Here is a 20674-nt window from a genome sequence, read left to right as displayed (position 1 = left end):
TCCTGCACATCTGGGCTGTGGCAGTTCAGGGATTGACTCCTCACCAAATGCAGCTTTGCTTCCCACAGTGGCAGGGAGAGCTGCAAATTCCCTCCCTACAGCCCTAGGAGAGGGAATGGGGGTGCTGAAAAATAAATGCCTTGAGGTGGGTCTGTGAGGTCAGCTTAGCCAATGGTAAAACTGTGGTTATTTAGGACAGAAAAACCCACTTTGCTGTGAAATACCTGAAATTTCTTCTCAAAACTAGGGGCACAAACAGCCTCACCTGCATGCAGGGGAGCCCAGCATCGACAGGTAAATGATGGGGAGTTGCTAATTGCTGATGGAACACTAAGCACAGACTTGTTTTTGGGGAGGGAGAGGTCCCCCATAGCTCCCTGAGGGTCCAGCACCCCTGGCAGCAGGCCCTGCCACATGCCCACCATGCAACCCCTGGGGCTGCAGGGCACGGCTGCCCCATGGGCTTCAAAGCCCTTTGTGTCACTGTGAAGAGCCCTAATTATAAGGGAGGCCTGGAGCTGGCTGTGGCTTTCAGCTGACGCCTTGTGCCAGGAAAACCCACAGACACAAAAAAAAAAAGAAAAAAAGAAAAAAAAGAAAAAAGAAAATAACCCCAACCATGCAGTTTTTCAGTGCCAACACAGCAGCCTCTGATACAGAGATCAGCATTGGGAGGATTTCCATGTCCTCCCATCTCCATGAGGCTGGAGGGGCTGGGGGAAATGCAGGGTGCTCAGGGCAGAGATAGCCCTGCTTCCCATTGTCCCCTGCTGTCCCTTTCCTGTCCCCTAGGAAAGCAGTGAGCATGTGCCCGGCTCTGAGCCTAAAATTTCATCAGGGCTTGGGAACAGAGAGTCCTGGTGGGAGGCGATTTTTAATGTAATTAAAGGCCTTCTGCTCCAGGCTGCTTAAAAAAAAATACGGAAAACTGACTATAAAAACACATATTTCACCCAAGATCCCTAAAAAGCACCAGCATAATTAACGTGTGCCCAAGTGCCTTGTGCAGCCAGCACCTATGTTTAGCTCCTGGAGCGGGTGCTGCCCGGGCAAGCCACCAGCAGCAGAAACCTCACCATGACGGAAGACCAGCAGGGAACTCGGCCAGCACACCCAGAACATCTCCATTTGAAATTTATTTTTTATTATTACTTTAAAAAGCATCACATGGCAGGCTTGGAGCATTGGTCTTGGTCTCTTGATGCTTTTGTGAGCGCTCCATCTCTCCGAGGTGGCGGGGCTTGGAGGGATCACCCCTTTGTCTGAAAGGAATCTGTTATTAAATACAGTTAGAGGCTTTGAAAGCTTTGTGAAAATGACCTCACCTTGCTGGAAACAAAACACAGAACAGCTTGTCTGCCTCCAAAGTTGGGGTTTTAACCAACGTGGTCTAGTGGAAGGTGGGGTTTGCACCGGTGCTGACCACAGCTTTGTGCTGCAGCTTGCACCCAGCCAGGGCACCCTGTACAATTTGGGTGTACTTGCCTGAGCCCTGGGGACCTCAGGGTCACAGTGTCCCTGTCCCTCTCAGGCTGACATGGCCCCCAAGCCCAAATTTAGTTATTATTTTGCAGAGCAGAGTGCTCCTGTCCTGCCCGGGCGCTCTGCGGGGCTGAGGCCACGCCGTCCTATTTCCACGCCCTGGAGCTATTCTGAAAGGAAACCTCAGGGCCAGAAATAAGTAAAGAAAAACAAAATCAGAAGGACACTTTGAGCACGGTGGGGAGAGACCGAGGTGCTGCTGCAGCCAGGGAAAAGGGCACCCCTGCCATGCAGCTCATCAGCCAGGGCACCCCAAAATCTGTAAGGGCAGAGCTTGTCCTGGCTTCCACCTCTCCCCATGCACTGTCAGGGACAGGAGTGTGTCACCAGCTAGGGAGAGAAGTAATGAACAAGAAGAGGGAGCAACAGTGTGTGAGTAAGGGGTGTCTCTCTTTCCTCTCACCTCTCAGAGCATCAAACACAGCAAACACAGCATCAGCTGCACACACAGCTCGTTATTCCTCTGCCAACATTCAATTTTACAATAAAAATGTGAGGGGAGAAGATCTAAAATGCACCTTGTATCATTCTCCATTGTCAGTACACAACCTTTATATATTGGCCCTCTGCAACTGAACATTTTGTATGATTTTTCTTCTTCTCTGAGCAGAAACCAGCAAAAGGAAATGAATTCTATTTACGTGCCTGGCAAAATGCAGCTCTGTAATGTGAGCACTTTGGAGCACCCTGAGCTCTGGGAACAAAACCCAGCAAATCACCGAGGCCACCACCCAGGCCCTCACACGTTTGACAATATCTGTATATTGGATCTCCTGTTTGTTTGTTTTTCTTTTTTTTTCAGGAACAAGAAACACGTCAACAGCCAGAGTAAGTTACCAGCTCTGGTCCCCCCACCTGTCTCTGCCTCCATCCACGTGTGAGAGCTCTCAAACACATCCTCAGGAGAAAAAGCCAAATAAATCCCCCAAAAGGTTTTATTTTCAGGAGGCAAGCAGGAAGATAGCCCGTGTTCACTGCAGAAGTGCATGCCCAGCTCAGGAGCTGAGCTCTCTAACAAAGTTAAATCAGTGTCCCTGGATGGCACGGAGGCACACTGCTTCTGTGCTGTACTGCTCTTATTTGGGATTAAAAAGGGATTAAAAAGGGATTAAAAAGGGATTAAAAAGGGATTTTAAAGGTCCCACTTGCAGCAGAGATGGAGTGTGCTGCGTGTGTCAGCAGGAACTGCTGCTCTTGCACTGGTTATTTGTTATTGTGTGCACACACGAGTTGCAGAATAGTGATATAAGTATCCACATATCACAGAATCACAGAATGCTTTGGGTTGGAAGGAACCTTAAATCTCATCTAGTCCCAATCCCCTGCCATGGAGTCCCAAACCTCCCACTGGATCAGGTTGCTCAAAGCCCATCCAAACTGGCCTAAATACATAGAGAAGTGTCTTCTACAAAAAGTACCTTAGCATTCAGTTTTTTAAAACTCATTTCAGTTTTTTAAACTCATTTCAGTTTTTTAAAACTCATTTCAGTTTTTTAAAAGGTGTCTTTGGAAGTTTTAGCATTCATGAAACTGCTTTTTGCTCTCCACATAAAATAACATCAGGTCCAAGACAGAAAGGGCAGGAGCTGCCTCTGCCCCTCAGGAGCAGGTTCAGCCCCTGTGCTCAGTAACCCGATGCCTTCTGCTAAAATACAACAGCTCTTTGCAGCTTTGCATTTCAGGCTGTGAAAACAGGAAAAAACCTGAACTGCAAACCACTTGCTCAGGTTTAGGGTTTCCACCGTGAAATTGGGGTGTACAGTGCAAGAGGATTTAAGGTTTCCATCATGAGTTGGGGGGATGCAGTACAGGTGGATTCTAACATTTGCACTTTATTTGTTCCACCCTGTGGTGCTCAGCTCCTTAGGGCAGTGCTGGGAGCACCACAAAATTCCCAGAACATGGCTGAGCCAAGGATGGGAAAGTTATTTTCCATCAAAGTGCATGGCAGTAAAGGGAGCTGGAAGAAAAATTTCCTTATAGCATTCAAAAGGTTTGTAACATTTTGGGGTTTCAGTGAGGTCAGACGCTGTTTTCCCACGTCTGGGATGTTTCTTTTGTTCAGATTGATGGCCTCAGTGATTCCGTCAGAGGTTTCTCCTCCCCATTGAAAAGGGCAGAGAAATGCAATCCAACTCTCCTGGCCCCACTGTGTGCTTGGACAGGAGTGGCTCCCACCACAAAATTCCATCACAGGGGACACAGAAGGGAAAATCCCATCAGACCTGAGGGGAGTTTACAAGAAAGAGGAAGAAAAATTTATTACGAGGGCATGTAGGGACAAGACAAGGAGGGGATGGCTTCAAACTGAGAGAGAGAAGGTTTAGATTCAATACTAGGAAGAAATTCTCTGCTGTGAGGGTGGTGAGGCACTGGCACAGGTTGCCCAGAGATGTAGTAGGTGCCCCATCTCTGGAAGTGTTCAAGACCAGGTTGGATGGGGCTCTGAGCAATCTATTTTAGTGTTCCTGCCATGGATTGAGGTGGTGTTTAAGATCTCTTCCAACCATGATCATTCTGTGATGCTATCATTATTTCCTCCACAGATATTCCCATTTTGCTAAAGACCAACACAGGCTGAGGAAAAGCCCTGCAGACATCTGTGGAACTCAGATCACTGTGGGAAGCCCAGGAAATTTGTTTGCACTGTCAAAAAAGCCACTGCTGGGTGGAGAGGTGATCTGCAAGTGCAGGGGTCTGTTTTCCCCACCAATTCCAGGAAAATAATGGGGTTGAGTAAGTCCAGCTTGTGTGCCATGGCTGCCCCAAGTTCAGCTGCCACAGCCAGGCTCAGCATTGCTGCCTCCCACCCCTTCAGCCACTCCAGCTACTTATTAAAAATAGAATTTTTTTCTTCTTGGAAAGGAAAAAAAAAAAAAAAAAAAAAAAAAAAAAAAAAAAAAAAAAAAAGAAAAGAAAAGAAAAGAAAAAAAAAAAAACAACCAACACAAGAAACCTTTCTTTTAAGATGATGTAAACTCATGTTTTCAAAAACCCAAATGGATCCAAAAATACCTGCTTTAAACCCCAATGCTGATTTCTGGGTAAATCGCTGCATTCAGCTCTGGAGGCCACCCCCAAGGCACAAAGAACGTCATGTGGGTGGATAATAAAAGCATCCATTGATGTGGGCATTTTTTATCCCTGCCTAACCCATTGGGAAAACTGACCCTGACAGCTTCATCACATCCTGAAACTGGAGGCAGGAGCATCTCCAGTTATGACCTCCCAGCTGCTTTTTCAGCAGAGAGCAGGAGTTTTCCCCTCCAATCCTCACAGTGCACAGACACGGGAAAAACCCCAAACACATAAATTCCTAAAAATGCCTTAAAATCCTCCAAGAGAGCATCTTTTGGTCACAACTCCCTGTGTCCATCCAAAACCTCACCCTGTGAAGTGCTGCCCATCAGATGTCAAGCAGGGTGGCCCTGCTCACACATGGATGAGAATTTGATAGGATCAGCCCAGTGCAGATGTCCCTGCCAGGTCCTGGGCACAGCCCTGCAAGGACCCAGCAGGATCAGCTCCCTCCCCGGGCCCAGCAGGAGATTTTCCCAGGGAAAAGCCATGCCCAGGAGGGGATGGTGCCGTGGGAAGCTGTGCTGGCAGGCAGCAGCCGGCTCTGGCAGCGGCTCCCCGGTTTTTGGGGAGCAGCCAGCCAGTGTTGGGTGCTGCTGGCCAAGAACACGAGTGGGGCAGCACTGCCGGGCACCCCCGGCCCCCTTTGCACTGCCCTGGTGCCTCCCTCTCACGCTAAACCCACAGCAATCCCCTTTTCCTGTCCGTGGATGAAGTGAGGAGGACGCGGACAGCAGTCCCTGAGTGCTCCAGGCTGCTGCGCACCCCAGCGCCGCTCCCACGAGGATGAGGATGGACACACAAATTTGCAACAAGAGGTTTCACCCCGCCCTTGAAAAGTCTCGTCCGTCCTTCTGGCAGGCTGGGCTCACTGCAGGGCTGCACTCCTCTTCCTGGAGGGACCCGAAAAAACCCGAAAAAACACCTCCTCCGGTGGCCCCAGGGATGTCACCAACCCCGGCACAGAGGCGGCACCAGAATTTCGCCGCTGCCTGAGCGGCAGCACCGCTTGCTGGTGGCGGGAGAGTTCACAGCCCTGCCTGTCCCCCCCGTCACTGCCACAGCCTTAAATGAACCACAGCGGCAGGGATGTGACCCAGCCCTCCTGGCTCCACATTTGCTGCCTGTCACCCCAGCGTGGGGCTGCGCTCCAGAATTTTGGTGCCCGTGACGCTGAGAGGCATCACAGCATCCCCAGCTATTCACACAACTGAATCCAGGGCCAGGGCACAGGGAAGTGGGGACTAGTGGGATAAAGGCTCAGGAAAGAGGCTCATTCCCAAGGCAGCAGCGTGGGGAAGCCACAAGATGCAGAGCTGATCTCATACAGAAGCAAAAAAAAAAAAAAAAGGTTACACAGGGTGAAAATGAAAATATAATTACCATAAAAAACAGGAGCTGTTCAGCTCCCAGAGTTCACAGTGGTGGAAACAGGCTACAAATTAAGTGTGGTTCTGCTGTAAGTAGCAGGAAAATATTTCAATTTTTTACTGCTTCTTGAATTTGGTACTGCTCAGCAGTGACACCCCTGAGACTGGACAGCTGAAGGGAATGTCCCCAGTCACCCTGACCCCTTGGGGACTGTCCCCTGCAGAGAGACATGCTGTAAACTGCATGCTGTAAACTGCATGCTGTAAACTCCATGCTGTAAAACTGCACAGTGACACCACAGCTCAAGGCTTCACCTGGCAGCATCAGCAGTACCCACATTGCTTGTCCTGCACATGTGAACAAGGAAGAAGGGCCTGGGTGGGATTTAAAATATTGTGATTTTAAATAATGTCTTGTTTGCTTGCTGATAGGAGAAAAAAAATGAACCAAATGTCAAACAGGCTTTATTCATGATAACACCTTTTCCCTGCTCACCTGGATCTCTGCTGCAGGGAACCTGGTACCAGGGGCCACCACAGGCACACAGAGCCAGTGGCCCAGAGGAGTCCTCATGCCCTGGGACATCTTTCCAGCACCTCAGGAAGAGCGGCACAATCCCTGCTCACATTGCAGGAGGTGATGGCCCCAATATAGCAAAGCCCCAGGGCCAGCTCACTGGGGTCATCAAATATCAAATATCCTGCCCTTCACTTCCCACTCCTTCTGGTCCAGCCCCAAATTACAGACCCTGACACGCCCAGGAGAAAAAACCAGCAACACCTCAAACCACACTACAGTGGAGTTTGGTGGTTTTAATGGTGATTAAAGAAATCAACGGGGTACATTTCAGCTTTGAAATACGAGTGCAAAAAGGATACAATATAATGCTTTCTGTACATTTCTTACAAAAGAATAAAAATATTACATACATCCCATCCTGAAGTGGTGCTTCACACCCTGCTGCGCCCGTGCACCACGTGTGCACACCAGCTGTGGCTTTTCCTTTTTATGTGCTGGACGTGGAGTTAATGGAAAGCTCCAGTTGGACTCTGGGCAGATGTTTAGGGCAGTGGCAGTAAACACAAGGGGTGAACACAGGGACTTTTCTGCCCAGCGTGCCCAGGAGTGCCAAGCCACCACTGTGCCCCTGGGGCAAGTGGGCAGCATCACCCTGCTGGCCCTCCCAGCTCTCAGCTTTTCTCCAGTTTGGTACAGAAAATGCCTTTTCTTGCTGTGCTTGGGCGTTTTCCCTGTGCCTGCCCACCCCTTCACTCCCTGCGCAGCGCGCCCAGGCCGAGCCCCGGCGCACCCAGCTCTGTTTTAACCACAGCATCTTCTTGAGAAGAAGTCAACCAGGCTATATGGCAAATAAATTAACCCCTCCTCCCCCCCGGGCCCCTCCCCAGGCCGCCGAGGCCGTGGGGCAGAGCTCAGTACCCATCCTGGCAGTCATTGTCGTCGTGGTCAGCAGCGGGCCGGTGGCGCAGGGCGCCCGGCCGCCGCCTGCGGCCCTCCAGGCTCTGCAGGGAGCTGTCGTCCCCGTGGCTGCTGGACTCACGGGTGGCATCCTCCTGGGAGTGGCTCTCCCCGTCCTCATCATCTTCCTGGGACTCGCTGTTGTCGCTCTCTGTGGACCTGCTGTCCTCGCCTGTGTTGTCCTCTGGGCTGCTGTCCTCTGGGGACTCTGGGCTCTCAGCTGATGTGCTCGGCTCTGAGTCATTCTCACTCTCCTCTGACTCCTCCGTGGTGTCCTCTGTGGACTGGCTCTGGTCATCATCATCATCATCATCTTCCCTGGACTTGCTCAGTTCACCCTCTTCTTCCCTGGACTCACTGCCGGGCATGGACAGCACACTCCTGTCCTCAGCAGAATCCCAGTCCTCCTGCCCTTCCCAGGTCTGGCTGTTGCCGTGCTCATTCAAGGTTCTCACCACCTCCGGGGTCTCCCCTGGCTCTTCATCTGACTGCTCCTCAGTGCCCTCCCTGGACTCGCTGTCCTCCTCCTCCCTGGAGGGGCTGTCCTCCCCATCCCCATCCCCATCCTCCCTGGAGTGACTGGAGCTTTTTTCCTCTGACTGGCTGTCAACAGGCTCTTCTGACTGACTGTCATCCTCCACAGATGGACTGTCCTCCCCGGAGTCACCATCCTCCACCTCGGGGGACCTGCTGTCCCCGTCCTCCCAGCGGTGGGAGCCCTGGGCGCTCTCCCAGCCGTTCCCCAGGGTGCGGGGGCCAGCGTGGCGCATCCTGTAGCTGCTGCCCGGGCCTTCAAACACAGAGGGATCATCCCCCTGCATGGCTTCGTCCTGGAAGTCGTAGCTCTCCTCCTCCTGGCTGCTGCTGCTGGCCCCTCCGTGCCTGTAGCTCCTGTAGCGCCGGTGGTCGGCCCCGGCGCTCTCGCTGCTGCTGCTGCTGCTGCTGTCCCCAGGGCCTGGCTCGTGCTCCCCTGCCCCATCAGCACCAGCCACGTAAGTGGGGCCTTCTCCCCTCTCCTCCTCCCCGTTGGCATCGAAGGTGTCGTCGCCGCTGTCGTCCTCCTCGTCCAGGAACGCGCCGCCGTGCGAGGGGAACGCGTTGGCTCCGTAGCGGGGCCCGTTGTCACCGTCATCGGTGTCACGTGCGTCCGCCTCCTGTGGAGGTGACAAACCCGTGGATGCCAAGGCAAGCACAGCCTTGGCCGAGGCCAGGTTCGGGGCTTTCCTGGCAGAAGGAAACGTTTCTCTCCGCTCACTCACCAGGAAGCCCAGGTCGTTGCCATTGTGGGCGCCTGTCTCCTCGTGGTCCACCTGGTTCAGGTGAGGAGCCTGCCCAGCCCAGCCCCCGAGCTCAGCCAGCTCCTCATCCACGGCATTCCCGCCCGTCAGGTCCCTGGCAAGGGCGTTTTCCCCCGTGTCTGGACTGGCAGAGGGATGTCTGCCATCTCCACCGTCCAGGTGGTTGCCCAGATTGCTGATGTAATCTTCATTTATGGTATCCTGGAGACAAAACACGACACGGTGCTTTTGGTTTATTAAACACCAACCACAGCAGTGCTGGTTTACTGCTGCTGCAGGACCTCACTCCCGAGCCATGCAACAGCTCAAGCCTTTTTTATTTCTTGCACCTCAGCCCTTTAGTTCTTTCTGCTGATACAAAATAAAATGGTAGCTACCAACAAAAGGGCAGCCCAGAAAAGCCCAAGCTGGGCTAGCTCAGAGCACAGAAACTCCATTTTCAGGGCCAGCACATCAAAAGGTGTCAGGTGAACTGGGAACTTTCTCAGGGAAGCAAGTCAAAACAGGATGAAACCAACCCAGCTTGAAGAGACTGAGCAGCCAAAGCTCAAAGACCCACGGAAGCAGCAGATTCCTGCAGGTTCCTGGTCCAAGGACCCCTGCCCAGGGCTGGCTCCCCATCCCAGACTTGCTCCCTAAGGGGCTGCTACCTGTGGGCCAGGGGCACCTGTGGCTTACCTCCTGTAGGGTGCTGGGGTGGGTGGGTTCATGGCCAGGCACCTAAACACATCCAGGAGACATTTGATCAGTGATCAGCGTGCCCTGGCTGGGCAAAACCGAGGGGTTTGGGGTGGGAGTGGCAGTCCAGGGGGTACTTACAGGGTGAGCACAGGCCACAGCCCAGAGGAGCAGCACCAGGAACGCAGCCCTCATGTCAGTCGTGGTCCCTGTGGCTGCAAGAAGGAAGGAAATATTTGCAGGCTAGAGCAAAGCCTTTGCATGTGCCTCTGGCTGGAACTTGGCCCCACAAATCCCTCCCAAATCACAGTGCTCAGCCTGGTGTTTTATCAAACAAGCCAGGGATTTGTCCTTGTGCCACCTCCTGGCACCTCCTGTGCAGAAACCTCCCTTTAGTTTGGGATTTGAAATACCCAGCCAGGTACCTGCAGATTTTTTTATCTGAGCATCGTTCAACAGCAGGAAAGCTCTCCTGAGTTTCCTGTTCCCACAGTAATGTCACCACCCAGCTGAGCTGGGTGGTTGTGACAGGAGCCTGCACCTCAGAGGGGCAGCACTGTGAGACCACGGGCTGCAGGGCTCCCACCTGGAGTGGTCCCCACAGCCACCTAAAATCTGCCAGAATTCCAAAGTGGAGCATCCCAATGAGATAACCTAATAATTTCAGAGATAATTTCAGAGCCCTCTGGGTGGGCACCCCAGCAGCACCCCAGCACTCCAGCTGGCAGGCAGGTGAAGCAGTGGGGGCTTTCCTCCAGCTCTGCTCTCATTTTCCAAGCATTTTCTTTAGGCAGCCCAGCACCTCATCCCTGTGGGATACACTGACCACACTGAACATCACCATCACCCAAAACACGCTGGAACGAGCACACTTCTGATTTCTTCCCTGAAAAAGCAACACCCAGCTGATGAGCCTCCTGCTTTCAACCAAAACTTGTAGGAAACCTTCAACCCCTGCTCCCAAACGTTGCCATTTTCCCTCCAGGCAATGCCAAATCAAACCAAGACTTTTACCTCAAGGTGTGATGCGAGCTGGAGCCTCTGCGGTGCCGGGGCTGGGACGAGCCGTGTGCCTGTGTTGGAATGTGTGTCCCGGGGTGGCCGGGCTGGCATTTAACCCCTGGGCAGTGCCAGCCCCGCGCCGGGGGCGGCCAATGGCACCGCCGGGCAGCGGTGTCACCGGGCAGCACAGTCACCGGGAACCGGCCACCCCCGCTTCCTCTGGCCTCCGCCGGGACCCGGCCCCAAAAAAGCTCCTTGTGGTGGCGGGATGACGGGACGGGCTGGCATTTAATGACGGACTGCGCCGGCCCTGTGTTTTGGCTGCTAAATCCGTCCCGTTCACACACACTTCCCGCCGTGACACACGCAAACAACCGCGGGGTCACCCACGCCGGGCACCGGAGCCCGTCCCTGGGGTGACATCGCTGTGCTGGGAGCAGAGTGTGCCCTGTGCCAGGGCCAGGGTGCTGAAACCCACTGGGTTTCACATCATTTCCCTGCCAGCTCTCAGCCTTGTCCTGTACCTCGGAGCAGAAGCACAACACCACCCTGGAAAGAGAAGATTTGTCTTATTTTCATGCCCACACAGGCGCTGGTGCCAGGAAGAAGGGAAATACTGAATGGAGGAGTACAGGGAGCATCCCACACTCTGCACGGAGTGTAAAATTCCAGTGCTCCCTCCAGCTGCTGGACAGGGAGGGGATAAAATTCTGCTCTGGGAAACTCAGGCTACAATATGTGCCATGGGGACACAGACAGGGCATATGTGCCATGGGGACACGGACAGGACATTTGTGCCGTGGGGACAAGGACAGGGCATTTGTGCCATGGGGACATGGACAGGACATTTGTGCCGTGGGGACAAGGACAGGACATTTGTGCCGTGGGGACATGGACAGGACATTTGTGCCGTGGGGACATGGACAGGGCATTTGTGCCGTGGGGACAAGGACAGGGCATTTGTGCCATGGGAACACGTTCAGGGCTGCAGCTCTGCTGGCATTCATAGGAGATGCTGCCCCTGTGAAATAAATGGCTGAAGGAAACCTGGGCAGGGTCAGGATTGAGGCAGGGCTCTGTGAACTGCAGGTTCTCTGAATTTGCCCAGGCTGTAGGAAACAGCACCCAGATAGCCTCGTGCTGGACAGAGCATCTTGTGAAACCAGATGTGTCAGTCTGCTGCTGGTGTAATTTCATCCTCACAATCTCCTGCTGTTTTCTCCCCCCTCATTACCAGCCCACGGTCCATGTGTTCCTGTCCTGGGGGGACTGCAAGGTGCCAAATGTGATCAGCATCATTTTTCCCCTTCCTCCTTTCTCTCCTTCCTCATGCCCCCCATGCAGGGAGGCCCCAGTGCCACTGTGGCCCCACTGTTCTCCCCACAGCCCCTTGGCCTCAAGGTGGCCCCCATCAAGCCACACACTCTGGTGCCCATACCTTCAGCAGATGTTTTCCCTCTTCTTCCCCACCTGACCCCTGCCGCAGATACCGTGGGATGTATTTTCCTTTTGACCTATGTCAAAATTATACCCCTGTCCCCAGCCAGATATGAGTTCATGTTGCCAGCCTTTTTTAGGCACCTCCAACAATTACCATGTTTTGTTGTAATTTTTTTGTTTTGTTTTTTTGTAATGTCAAACCTGCATTTAACTCAGCCCCCAAGGACCTGGTGCTGCTTCATGTCCAGGTGCAAGAAGGAGATAAACACCATAAACTCTGCATGCCCGGCTCTCTAATAACACAGGTCACCCATTGCCCCTCCAGCCACCACCCCAAGGTCACTCCTCCCTTTTCCAGTGCCCCTGGAACACCCACAGCACCAGCACACCCAGCAGTGCACCCCAACATCCCTGTAATTCCAACAGCCCTGGGTCCATCGATGAGATCTGTCCCCCAAATCCCTTCCAGAGATCTTCCTACAGCATTAGCCAGACTGCCCAAGCAGATCTGCCTGTGTTCTGAAAGGAAAGGAAACCCCAGCCCACATACTGCAACCTTACAATTAACCTTACAGAGATAAAATAATATTAAGCATTCTTGTTGTTACATCAGAGGTGAGAAATGGATTGAGGGTGGGAGTAGCAACTGCCTGTTGGGTGTTTTAAATGCCACTGGGCATTTCCCCAAGTTCTATCCTACCAACATGCTCAGTCCCTGGAAGGAAGATGGGGAAAACCTGGCCAGGGTAAAGCTGGCACCCTCAGAGTACCAGGAGGGATGTGGCAGAGTCAGAAATGAGAACACTGGCAGGGCTGGTAAGAAGATGCACGAGTATCACATCTCTGTTTGACAGCCTGGCATCCCTCGAGCTGCCAGCCCTGCCTGTGTTCCCTGCCTGCACGGTCCCCCAGCAGGAGCAGGAACACAAAGCTCCCCTCCAACTTTTATTTTTTTAGTAACTTCAGGGGTTCAGTTATTGACAAAAGCTTTCCTGAGAGTTTCTAGTATTTGTGAATGTCATTTCCTGACATGCCTGCAAATTCCAGCACTGCCTGCTCCAGTCACGTATGTGACTGTGCTGGGGGAGCAGAGGTAATTACCCAGAGGTAATTACATGGTCCACCCTGTGGCTTTCTACGAGGAAGTGGCATCACCACCTCTGTCTTCTGCCAGGCTCCTCTCCAGGAGCAGCCCAGAGGGGAATGCAGAGCCATGAAAGGACTTCCTTCCTTCCAGGATCCCTGGAAGTGTCACCCCAGCTTATGAATCCTCGACCTTCAGCAGGGTCTTGGCACTCTTTCCTGGGGAAATCAGGCCAAAAGCTGCTCCATCTCAGCCGTGATCCCCTCAGCACTGTGGGATTAAGCACACAACCACCCAGCCCACGTTCAAATCTCGCCCGTGCCCACAGCCATCATCTCTTCACATGACTAATGTGCTCCAGCACACAAAGCTGGAGGTAAGCTCAAATCTTTCCATCTTCCAGGTAAGCTCAAATCTTTCCGTTCCCTCCAACTGAAAAATAAATGGAATAAAGGGAGGTTTCAGTTTGATTCATTCCCTCCCCGCCTTTTTTTTTCCCCTTTCTACGAAACCAAAACCCAAAATAAAGGCAGTGTGAGCTGTGTGAGCATTAACACAAAGAGAGCACTCAAAGAAGCATCTTCAAACCCCACTCAGGGTGGGATCTTTTCCAGAAGAGCCATTTCCCATCCACAAACCCAGCCCTTGCTGTGCTGTACCAGGACAGCCCCACAGCCAGCAATGGCCATGGATCCATCCCAGTGGTGCAGCACTGGGAAATGCCCCACCACGGAGGTGTGGGGTGGAAGGGCCACATGTGGGAGCAAGAGCTGGGCATGGGCTGGGCACTGCAGACCCCTGAGCGATGCAAAATCACCAGCACTTGGGCTGAAACTTCTGCCTTTAGGGGATGACAAAGAAACTAGAAAATACATAGCATTATTGAGAATTTTACGTGTAGAAGTATTCTTAATTATTATCCTTTCTTGCCTTTTCTGTAACAATTAGATCCTGGAGTGGTGTAGAACTTGCTCTACACAGTGTGGGGTGCTGCTGGCAGGCTGTTCTTTAATGGCTGTGGACCTCAGGAGATGAATTTTGGGGGAAAATCCAGGGATCTCTGCAAGGTGGTGCTTCCACATAAGTGCTTTTCTCGCTCCCAGTTTGGGTCCTGCCTCCTCCAGGCACCGGTGCCCACACAGGGAGCAGGTACAGCATCCTTCTCCTGCCCACTACCTCATCCCATGGCAAAACTATAATTTCATTCCTCTCTCCTCAGCTATTTTTGGATTTTTCAGCACTGAAATTAGCATAACTCACGCAGACAGGAAGTTGTTGCTACAGCACTAGAGAAGGGTGCTTGGAAATTAAAAGCAGGCTTTGATTAGAAGAATGATGTCAAAAACCCTTTTAATGAAAAATGCCTCCCAAAAAAGGCCTGTCAAAAGAATGCTCTACTCCTTTACTGTCACTTAATTTAGGCAAAAGACAATAGGAACACTTTTATAACTGCTCTGCCTAATTTACCAGGAGTTTCTGCAACAGAAAAGAAATAAATTAAGTCCTTTAAATAAAAGTGAAGAGCAAGAGAATTTAATAATTCACCCCAAAGAGGCATTGGGACTGCAGTGAAAGCCAACAGCCCTCCCATCATGGATATTTGGGAGGATATATTTTTAAAAATTAAAATATAAAAATCAATATTTATTTAATATATTAAAATATATTAAAATATATTTTTTTATATTTCATATATTTTTATATATTCCTTTCAGTGTCCTGTTCCCTTCTTGCTCAGTAAATTTTATTTTGAAATAAACACCATTTCAAACACCTTTCCCATCAGAAAACTGGGACGTGCTGGGCGTGGAGGGCCTGCTAAAACTGCTCCCATCAGGTCATTCACAAGTGGTATTTTTAAACCCCTGAACAACAGACCTTGCAGACATTACACCCACCCACAGCCCATCTTTGTCTTGAGACGAGCTGTGAGACATCACACACGCAGATGGCAGCTTTGATAGGAGCCTGCCCTTGGTGCTGGCACCAATAACAAACCCTCCTCAAATAGAAAATAAATAGTGTTTATTTCTATTTGAGGAACAGGCAGTTGAGGATGAAGGCAGGAAAGGGAAAAACCTGAGGGAAGAGGGGAGCAGTCACCCAGAAGCTGGGGACAGAACACCATGGGGAGGGTACCAAAACTCTCCTGAGCCCTGAAAATCACCAAAGCAGCTGCCTGATTCAGGGAAATGTCCAGTTGCCCTCAGCCAAGCCAAAACATCCTGAGAGCTGCTGTCCCCAAGCTCCCAGGAGCAAGGGAAGCTCTCTGAAATGCAGATTTGGAAGCAGAGGCCCAGGACGGGCTGATTGAGGTGTACAGAATCAGCCTTGGGTTTTCCTGATTCCTGAGTTAGAGCCAGCACTGGAGCTGGAACAAGTCACACTCTGTAAGGAAAATCAGCAGAGCCAGGACCATGGCAGGAGAGGTGACATTCCATGCCAAGACTGCTGTTCCTGAAGTAACAAGGAACAGATTAATTGCAATGTTTCACAATCCTTGTCTCCTTGTGGACACAGGCTTTGCTTCTCATCACAGAATCACAGAATTAGGTTGGAAAAGACCTCAGCAATCATCAAGTCCAACCCATGACCAAACATCACCATGTCAACCCCACCATGGCACTGAGTGCCACATCCATTCTGTCCATAAACAGCTCCAGTGATTGTGGCTCCACTGCCTCCCTGGGCAGCCACTCCAATGTCCAATCCCCCTTTCTTGTGAAGAAATTCTTCCTAATTTCCAACCTAACCCTCCCCTGGCACAGCTGGAGGCTTTGTCTTCCTGCAGAGGCACTTCACAGAGGATTCAGGTTGGAAATCCAATTAAACAACACCCGTGCATGACATAAAACTTGTTTTTCCCCTTACCCTAAGATTTAAATCCATCTACACAGGCAGTTTTAAGGCAAGTGCTCAGCAGAACATCAGAAACAAGGAAGATGAGCCACAATGAGCAGTCCCTGTTTGTAAGAGAAGTCCTGGAATTGAGCAGCCAGAGAGAAATGTGGGGCTCCAGGTGGCTCTGTCTCAAAATGCTGTTTATTGCAGAGATGGTGTTACAGCAGTCCAGGGTCGTGGGTAAGACAGAGCCCAGCCTAAAAGCTGCCAGCTACAGTTTAAAGGCATGCCTGAGAGACATTTAAATTCTGGTTACAACACATTCTATCTTTTTCTGTACTGAACATGCTAATTTACAACATCCAACTAGTAAAAGACACAAATCCTATTGAATCTACATACAGCCTATTAGAAGTACTACACTACATTTTAATGAGCTACATTTTAAACCCTAAAAGCTATTTTCTAGATCCTTTTTCTCTTCCCTGCCACACTGGCAAGGTCCCCCCAACCTTTGGATCCTTAGTATCCCTTAATTTGCTGAGGGTGTTGTTCAATCAAGAGATTGAACATGTGGAGATGGCACAGCCTGTACATGTTTCCAGCAGAATTGCTCATAAAATCCTCATGCTGAATTTCACCTCTTTGCCTCGTTATTGAAGCAAATGCACATTTCAACAATAAAAACAAAGCAGGTCTCTGCAGTCCCAAAGAACAGGAGGGTAAAGATGTGTTCAGGTTTGAGCTGTGTCTACCCCTTGCTGGCTTAAGGACTCTCCCTGCTCGTTTTTGTTCCTCTTTTTAAGAATTTGGTCAAGAAAAGTGTTTGAACAATATAGACCATTAGCTGAGTCTGTCTGGCTGAAGGGCAAAAATAACCATCCCTCAGTCTGAGCTTTAAAATAGCTCCTCCCCAACGGGACTGAAATGTTCCCCCGGCTGGGCAAGATGTTTATTTCTCTCCCTCCTTTTTAAACATTTAATTTCAACCTATGCAGGCACTGTGGTCAAGCATGGCCCAGCCCAGAGCAGCAGCTCTCAGGAGACAGGATGGGAGTCTCTGACACCCTGACTGCATCACAGACAAATCCTGATATAGCAGCAGCACAGGGGCAGCCGTGCTGGAGCCTCAGCCCTGGCTGGAGCAGTTTCCTGCACTCTGGGATCATTCCATACATCCAGGCATTAGGAATTCTGCCTGGGACCTCTTGTCTTCCCAAAATCACAGACAGAATTGCATCCAGTACTGCATTTGATGCGGACAGAATGAGAAATAAAAAGCCACAATAGAGTTTTGACTAACTGAGATTGCTGAAGGGTTGGAAAACTCCGTGTAATAAAGGAATTGGAATATGGGAGTAGGCAGAACTGCTGCTGAATGGAATAAAACACTGGTGATGGAGGGCTCCTGGATCAGAGCAAAAGATAAACTGCAAACACAGTCTGTATTCAAGAGAACCTGCTTTTAGATAAAAAACTGACCAGGTTATCTACATAAAGGACATTTCACAGGCTCATGAAAGGCTTCAGATGCACCTTTTGTTAAGGAAGTTACACTGAGACTTCCCTAAATTTCCTGATCACCTCATTAATGGCTAAGAGGCAACCAGGGATGTGCTTAGACCCCCTGGCAGACTGTGACCTTCACCACCTGGAACTCCACAGCGCACACACATCAGCACTGCAATCAAACTCAAACTGTTTCATGTCTGTCTGTTGTTTTTCTGGGTTTTTTCCTCTCTAGCAAAAAGAGAAAACACACAGACACATAGCTAGGTATTACATCATTGATATAATAGCCAGTGGACATGAAGAATTTCTTTATCTGCACTAAAACACTTGAGTTCCAACTTGCTCACACCTCGTCATTTTGGGGCACATTTGATGGAACAGCCAAACCTTATTTGTAAACCAGAATGAGCACTGCTGTTGAAATTTGCTTTACATTTTAAAAACCTGGAAGCTGAACCCTGGTCCATGGTCTGGAAGCCGATGGCTCAACACCACTCTCTTGTGGGCAGAGATAAGAACCCTCTGGCTGGGCTGAGCATGCAGAGGTGCAGACAGATCCAATAAAAACAAATGTTTTTTGACCCTAACTCTGCCTCCCCCACAGCCAGTCAGACCCACAGATCTTTGCTGCCAGAGAACACAGTGCAAGACAGGCATATTAATAAATATAACACAGAATCCTCTGAGGTTCTGCTCTTCTTCCTTTGTTTAAAGTGTCTGTTTAGCAGCTGTCACAGTGGGACAGATAAAACAAATTCTTTCACGTCCCTTTACTCATCTGTCTTCTTTCCTCTGTGTTTAATCTTTATTGTTTGCTGCATATCCTCCCTTTCCCTTAGCTCAGCAGCTGCTTGCCTGCCCTCTTCCCCCCACACTTCACCTGGCACAGAACTCTTTATGGTGAGAGAATCACTAATCCACGCCTGGAAAGGTTTCCAAAAAGTGCCTGGCACAGTGACTGAGGGCTGGAGCACCAGGACTGGTGGCTCCAAGACGAGCTCAGGTCCCCTGGTGACACCAGAAAGCAGCCAGAGATCTTCTCCACTAAAGCATTTCAAATTTCCTTTCATGAAGTATTTTGTAAATAGGTAACAGCTCTGATAAACAATGTGTAATCCCTCAATATCCTCAGAACCAAAGTTTCCTCCCCACTGTTCTGTAAATTCCAAGAAAGCTGTTTAAACACAGAAACAGGCAAAGCCTACAAATCACTTACAGTTTTCCAACAATAACCTTCAAACTCCTACAAATTTTTGTTTCCAGTTTCTGAGCTGTTCTTCACAGTCTGGCACTCTTTTTTTGTGAATTAAGAACTTCAAGGCAATGTTAATAACCATTATCAGAGAATCTTATGACAAAAAGAGTTTATATTTAGCTACCATAAAACTAATATTGCTGTACTTGTCCTAATTTCTGGACAGTTTTCTTCTATCAGCTGAGAGTCCATCCATATCTGGAACACTGAAAAATCACAGCAAAGCCACTTATCTTTGATAACTCAGTAAAGCTAATCTGAGGGTACAGCCAGCACAAAACAAAGGTTTGAATAGATAAAACCAATCATCTTTTCAGCATGCACAACAAAAGAAAAAGCAAATGGGAAGTTCTGAAATATGCCCGCTCCTTTCAGACACTGACTGGCTGACAGACAAGCAGAATTTCAACTTCAATAGGCATGAATTAGTTTCCAGGCAGAGAAGCAGAGATAAAAGGGGAAAGGATTTAAAGAATTTCTCATGGGCTTTTGTCAAAGGGTTTTTTTTCTGCTTGGTCTACAGAGTGAGGGCTCAGCTCTGATTTCAGGCTCTTTTTTAATTAATCATAAACTTCACAGTTGGCCACATAAAACATGGTCAAGTTTTGTACATTTCTCACTGTATCTTGTATAATCAACACCCAATGTCTCTATTACATTTTTGGGTGAACAGAACAGAAGCCAGTCAAACTGTAACTTTAAAAAGAACCGTATTTAAATATTACCTAAAGTGACTGAACTATCAGCATTTGCATTACAGTTCTTCCCATTCAAACACTTAATTTCATTTTGCTCAACCTCTTTTCCAGTCATGTCAACACAATATTCAAATTGTCCTCGTTAGGAAGAGAAGATCTTGGCAGAATGGGGAATTTGAGGCTGGGTATGCTGCCAGGATCACTGGAAATGTCTCTGCTCTTACACTGGTGCATCCCCTCCAGTATCTCTGGACAACCTCCCAGAGAGTATTCCAGCTCAGGTGGAGCATTTGATGGAATAATGAGATGAGGAAAAAAAAAAGAAAATAAAAGAATGAACTGATTGATGCTTGCAGAAGCCACAAAGGCTGTGCTGCAGAGGCTCGTGGAGGTTTCCATCTCCTCACCAGCTCTGCACCATGACAGGAGCTCAGCCACAGCTCCCAAACAGCAAACTCCTCAGAGTTATGCAACAACCCCCAACCAATACTGGGGTTTAACACACCTAATGTAGAGTTTCTACCTTTTTTTCAGGCTTACACACACCGTGTGCAGCGTGCTGAAACACCACAGGCAGCTCAGCAGGGACTGGCATCCCCTGAGCCCTGCTTTGCCCAGACCCACAGCGTGGCTGCCCAGCAGATCCCTGAGCTCAGCTCTTCTGGGAGCAGCTGATGCAGCAGAAACTCCTGCACCCCTCCCTTTGGCTGCCCTCCCTGCCAAACACTAAATCTGTGCTTCCCACGCCAGCGCTGGGTTGTCCTCCTGATTCCATTCATCCACCAGAATTCCAGCAGCCCATGGAAATCTAGGATTCCTCCTTCCACCAAGACCCAAAGAGAACCACCTTCCCTCCCTGGAGCTGGCAGCACCCTGGCTGAGAGGGGCTGTTTCAGGCTCCAAAACACATCTCAGGAAAAGCAGCAACATTCTGCAAGGCTCCAGGATTTCCAGTACGTCAGTGGAGCACCTCTTCTACTGCCATGGTACTGTTTCTTCTTTATTCTTAATTAAAACTCTAGAATGCTTTATATCTAACCCCCTGCAATTATTTTTCCCTGCTTACTGCAAAATAGCTGAAGCTTTCATAAAGTGTCATCTGTTTTAAGGACAACACATTTCAGATGTTTATGTCTAGAACAGAAAGAAATGTCCTTTGTAAGAGAAAACAACGTGTAGTTACTGTGTTGAGGAAGACAACCTTTATCTTACCACTGGAATAATTATTTTTCCAGTGATCCTGCAAAGCAATAAAGGATTATGGCCAACAAGAGCCAAGAAATCTCCTTTGGAACCACAGAGTGAAAGCCACGGTGTGACCTAATGTCCCAACACTTCAACAGTCTCTTGAAATATCAGTTTAGGAACCCTAGTCCAATAGACAAGGCCAAAAAAAACC

General features: G+C 49.8%; 1 protein-coding gene across 1 annotated transcript; it reads right to left on the bottom strand.

The window, feature by feature from the left end:
- Window positions 1–6795: 6795 nt before the first annotated feature.
- Window positions 6796–10652, bottom strand: LOC134559887 (dentin matrix acidic phosphoprotein 1-like). Its single transcript, XM_063415205.1, has 5 exons — window positions 10458–10652; window positions 9585–9658; window positions 9444–9485; window positions 8727–8966; window positions 6796–8621 (listed from the first exon to the last, which is right to left on the bottom strand). The coding sequence occupies exons 2-5, from the start codon at window positions 9636–9638 to the stop codon at window positions 7422–7424; spliced, it is 1536 nt and encodes a 511-aa protein (XP_063271275.1). The 5' UTR covers window positions 9639–9658; window positions 10458–10652; the 3' UTR covers window positions 6796–7421.
- Between the last annotated feature and the right edge of the window lie 10022 nt (window positions 10653–20674).

This window comes from Prinia subflava, chromosome 18 (assembly GCF_021018805.1).
Source record: "Prinia subflava isolate CZ2003 ecotype Zambia chromosome 18, Cam_Psub_1.2, whole genome shotgun sequence".
Classification (NCBI taxonomy): domain Eukaryota; kingdom Metazoa; phylum Chordata; class Aves; order Passeriformes; family Cisticolidae; genus Prinia; species Prinia subflava.
The sequence above is the reverse complement of the archived record's forward strand: the minus strand, read 5'-3'. Positions and strand labels throughout refer to the sequence as shown.

Bases quoted from the DNA above. Each gene is read 5' to 3' on its own strand.
- LOC134559887 (XM_063415205.1), bottom strand. From the start codon at position 9,638: ATGAGGGCTGCGTTCCTGGTGCTGCTCCTCTGGGCTGTGGCCTGTGCT. The intron at 9,486-9,584 runs GTAAGTACCCCC...GGATGTGTTTAG, and splicing joins CTGTGGCCTGTGCTCACCCT to GTGCCTGGCCATGAACCCAC. The intron at 8,967-9,443 runs GTAAGCCACAGG...TTTTGTCTCCAG, and splicing joins ACCCCAGCACCCTACAGGAG to GATACCATAAATGAAGATTA.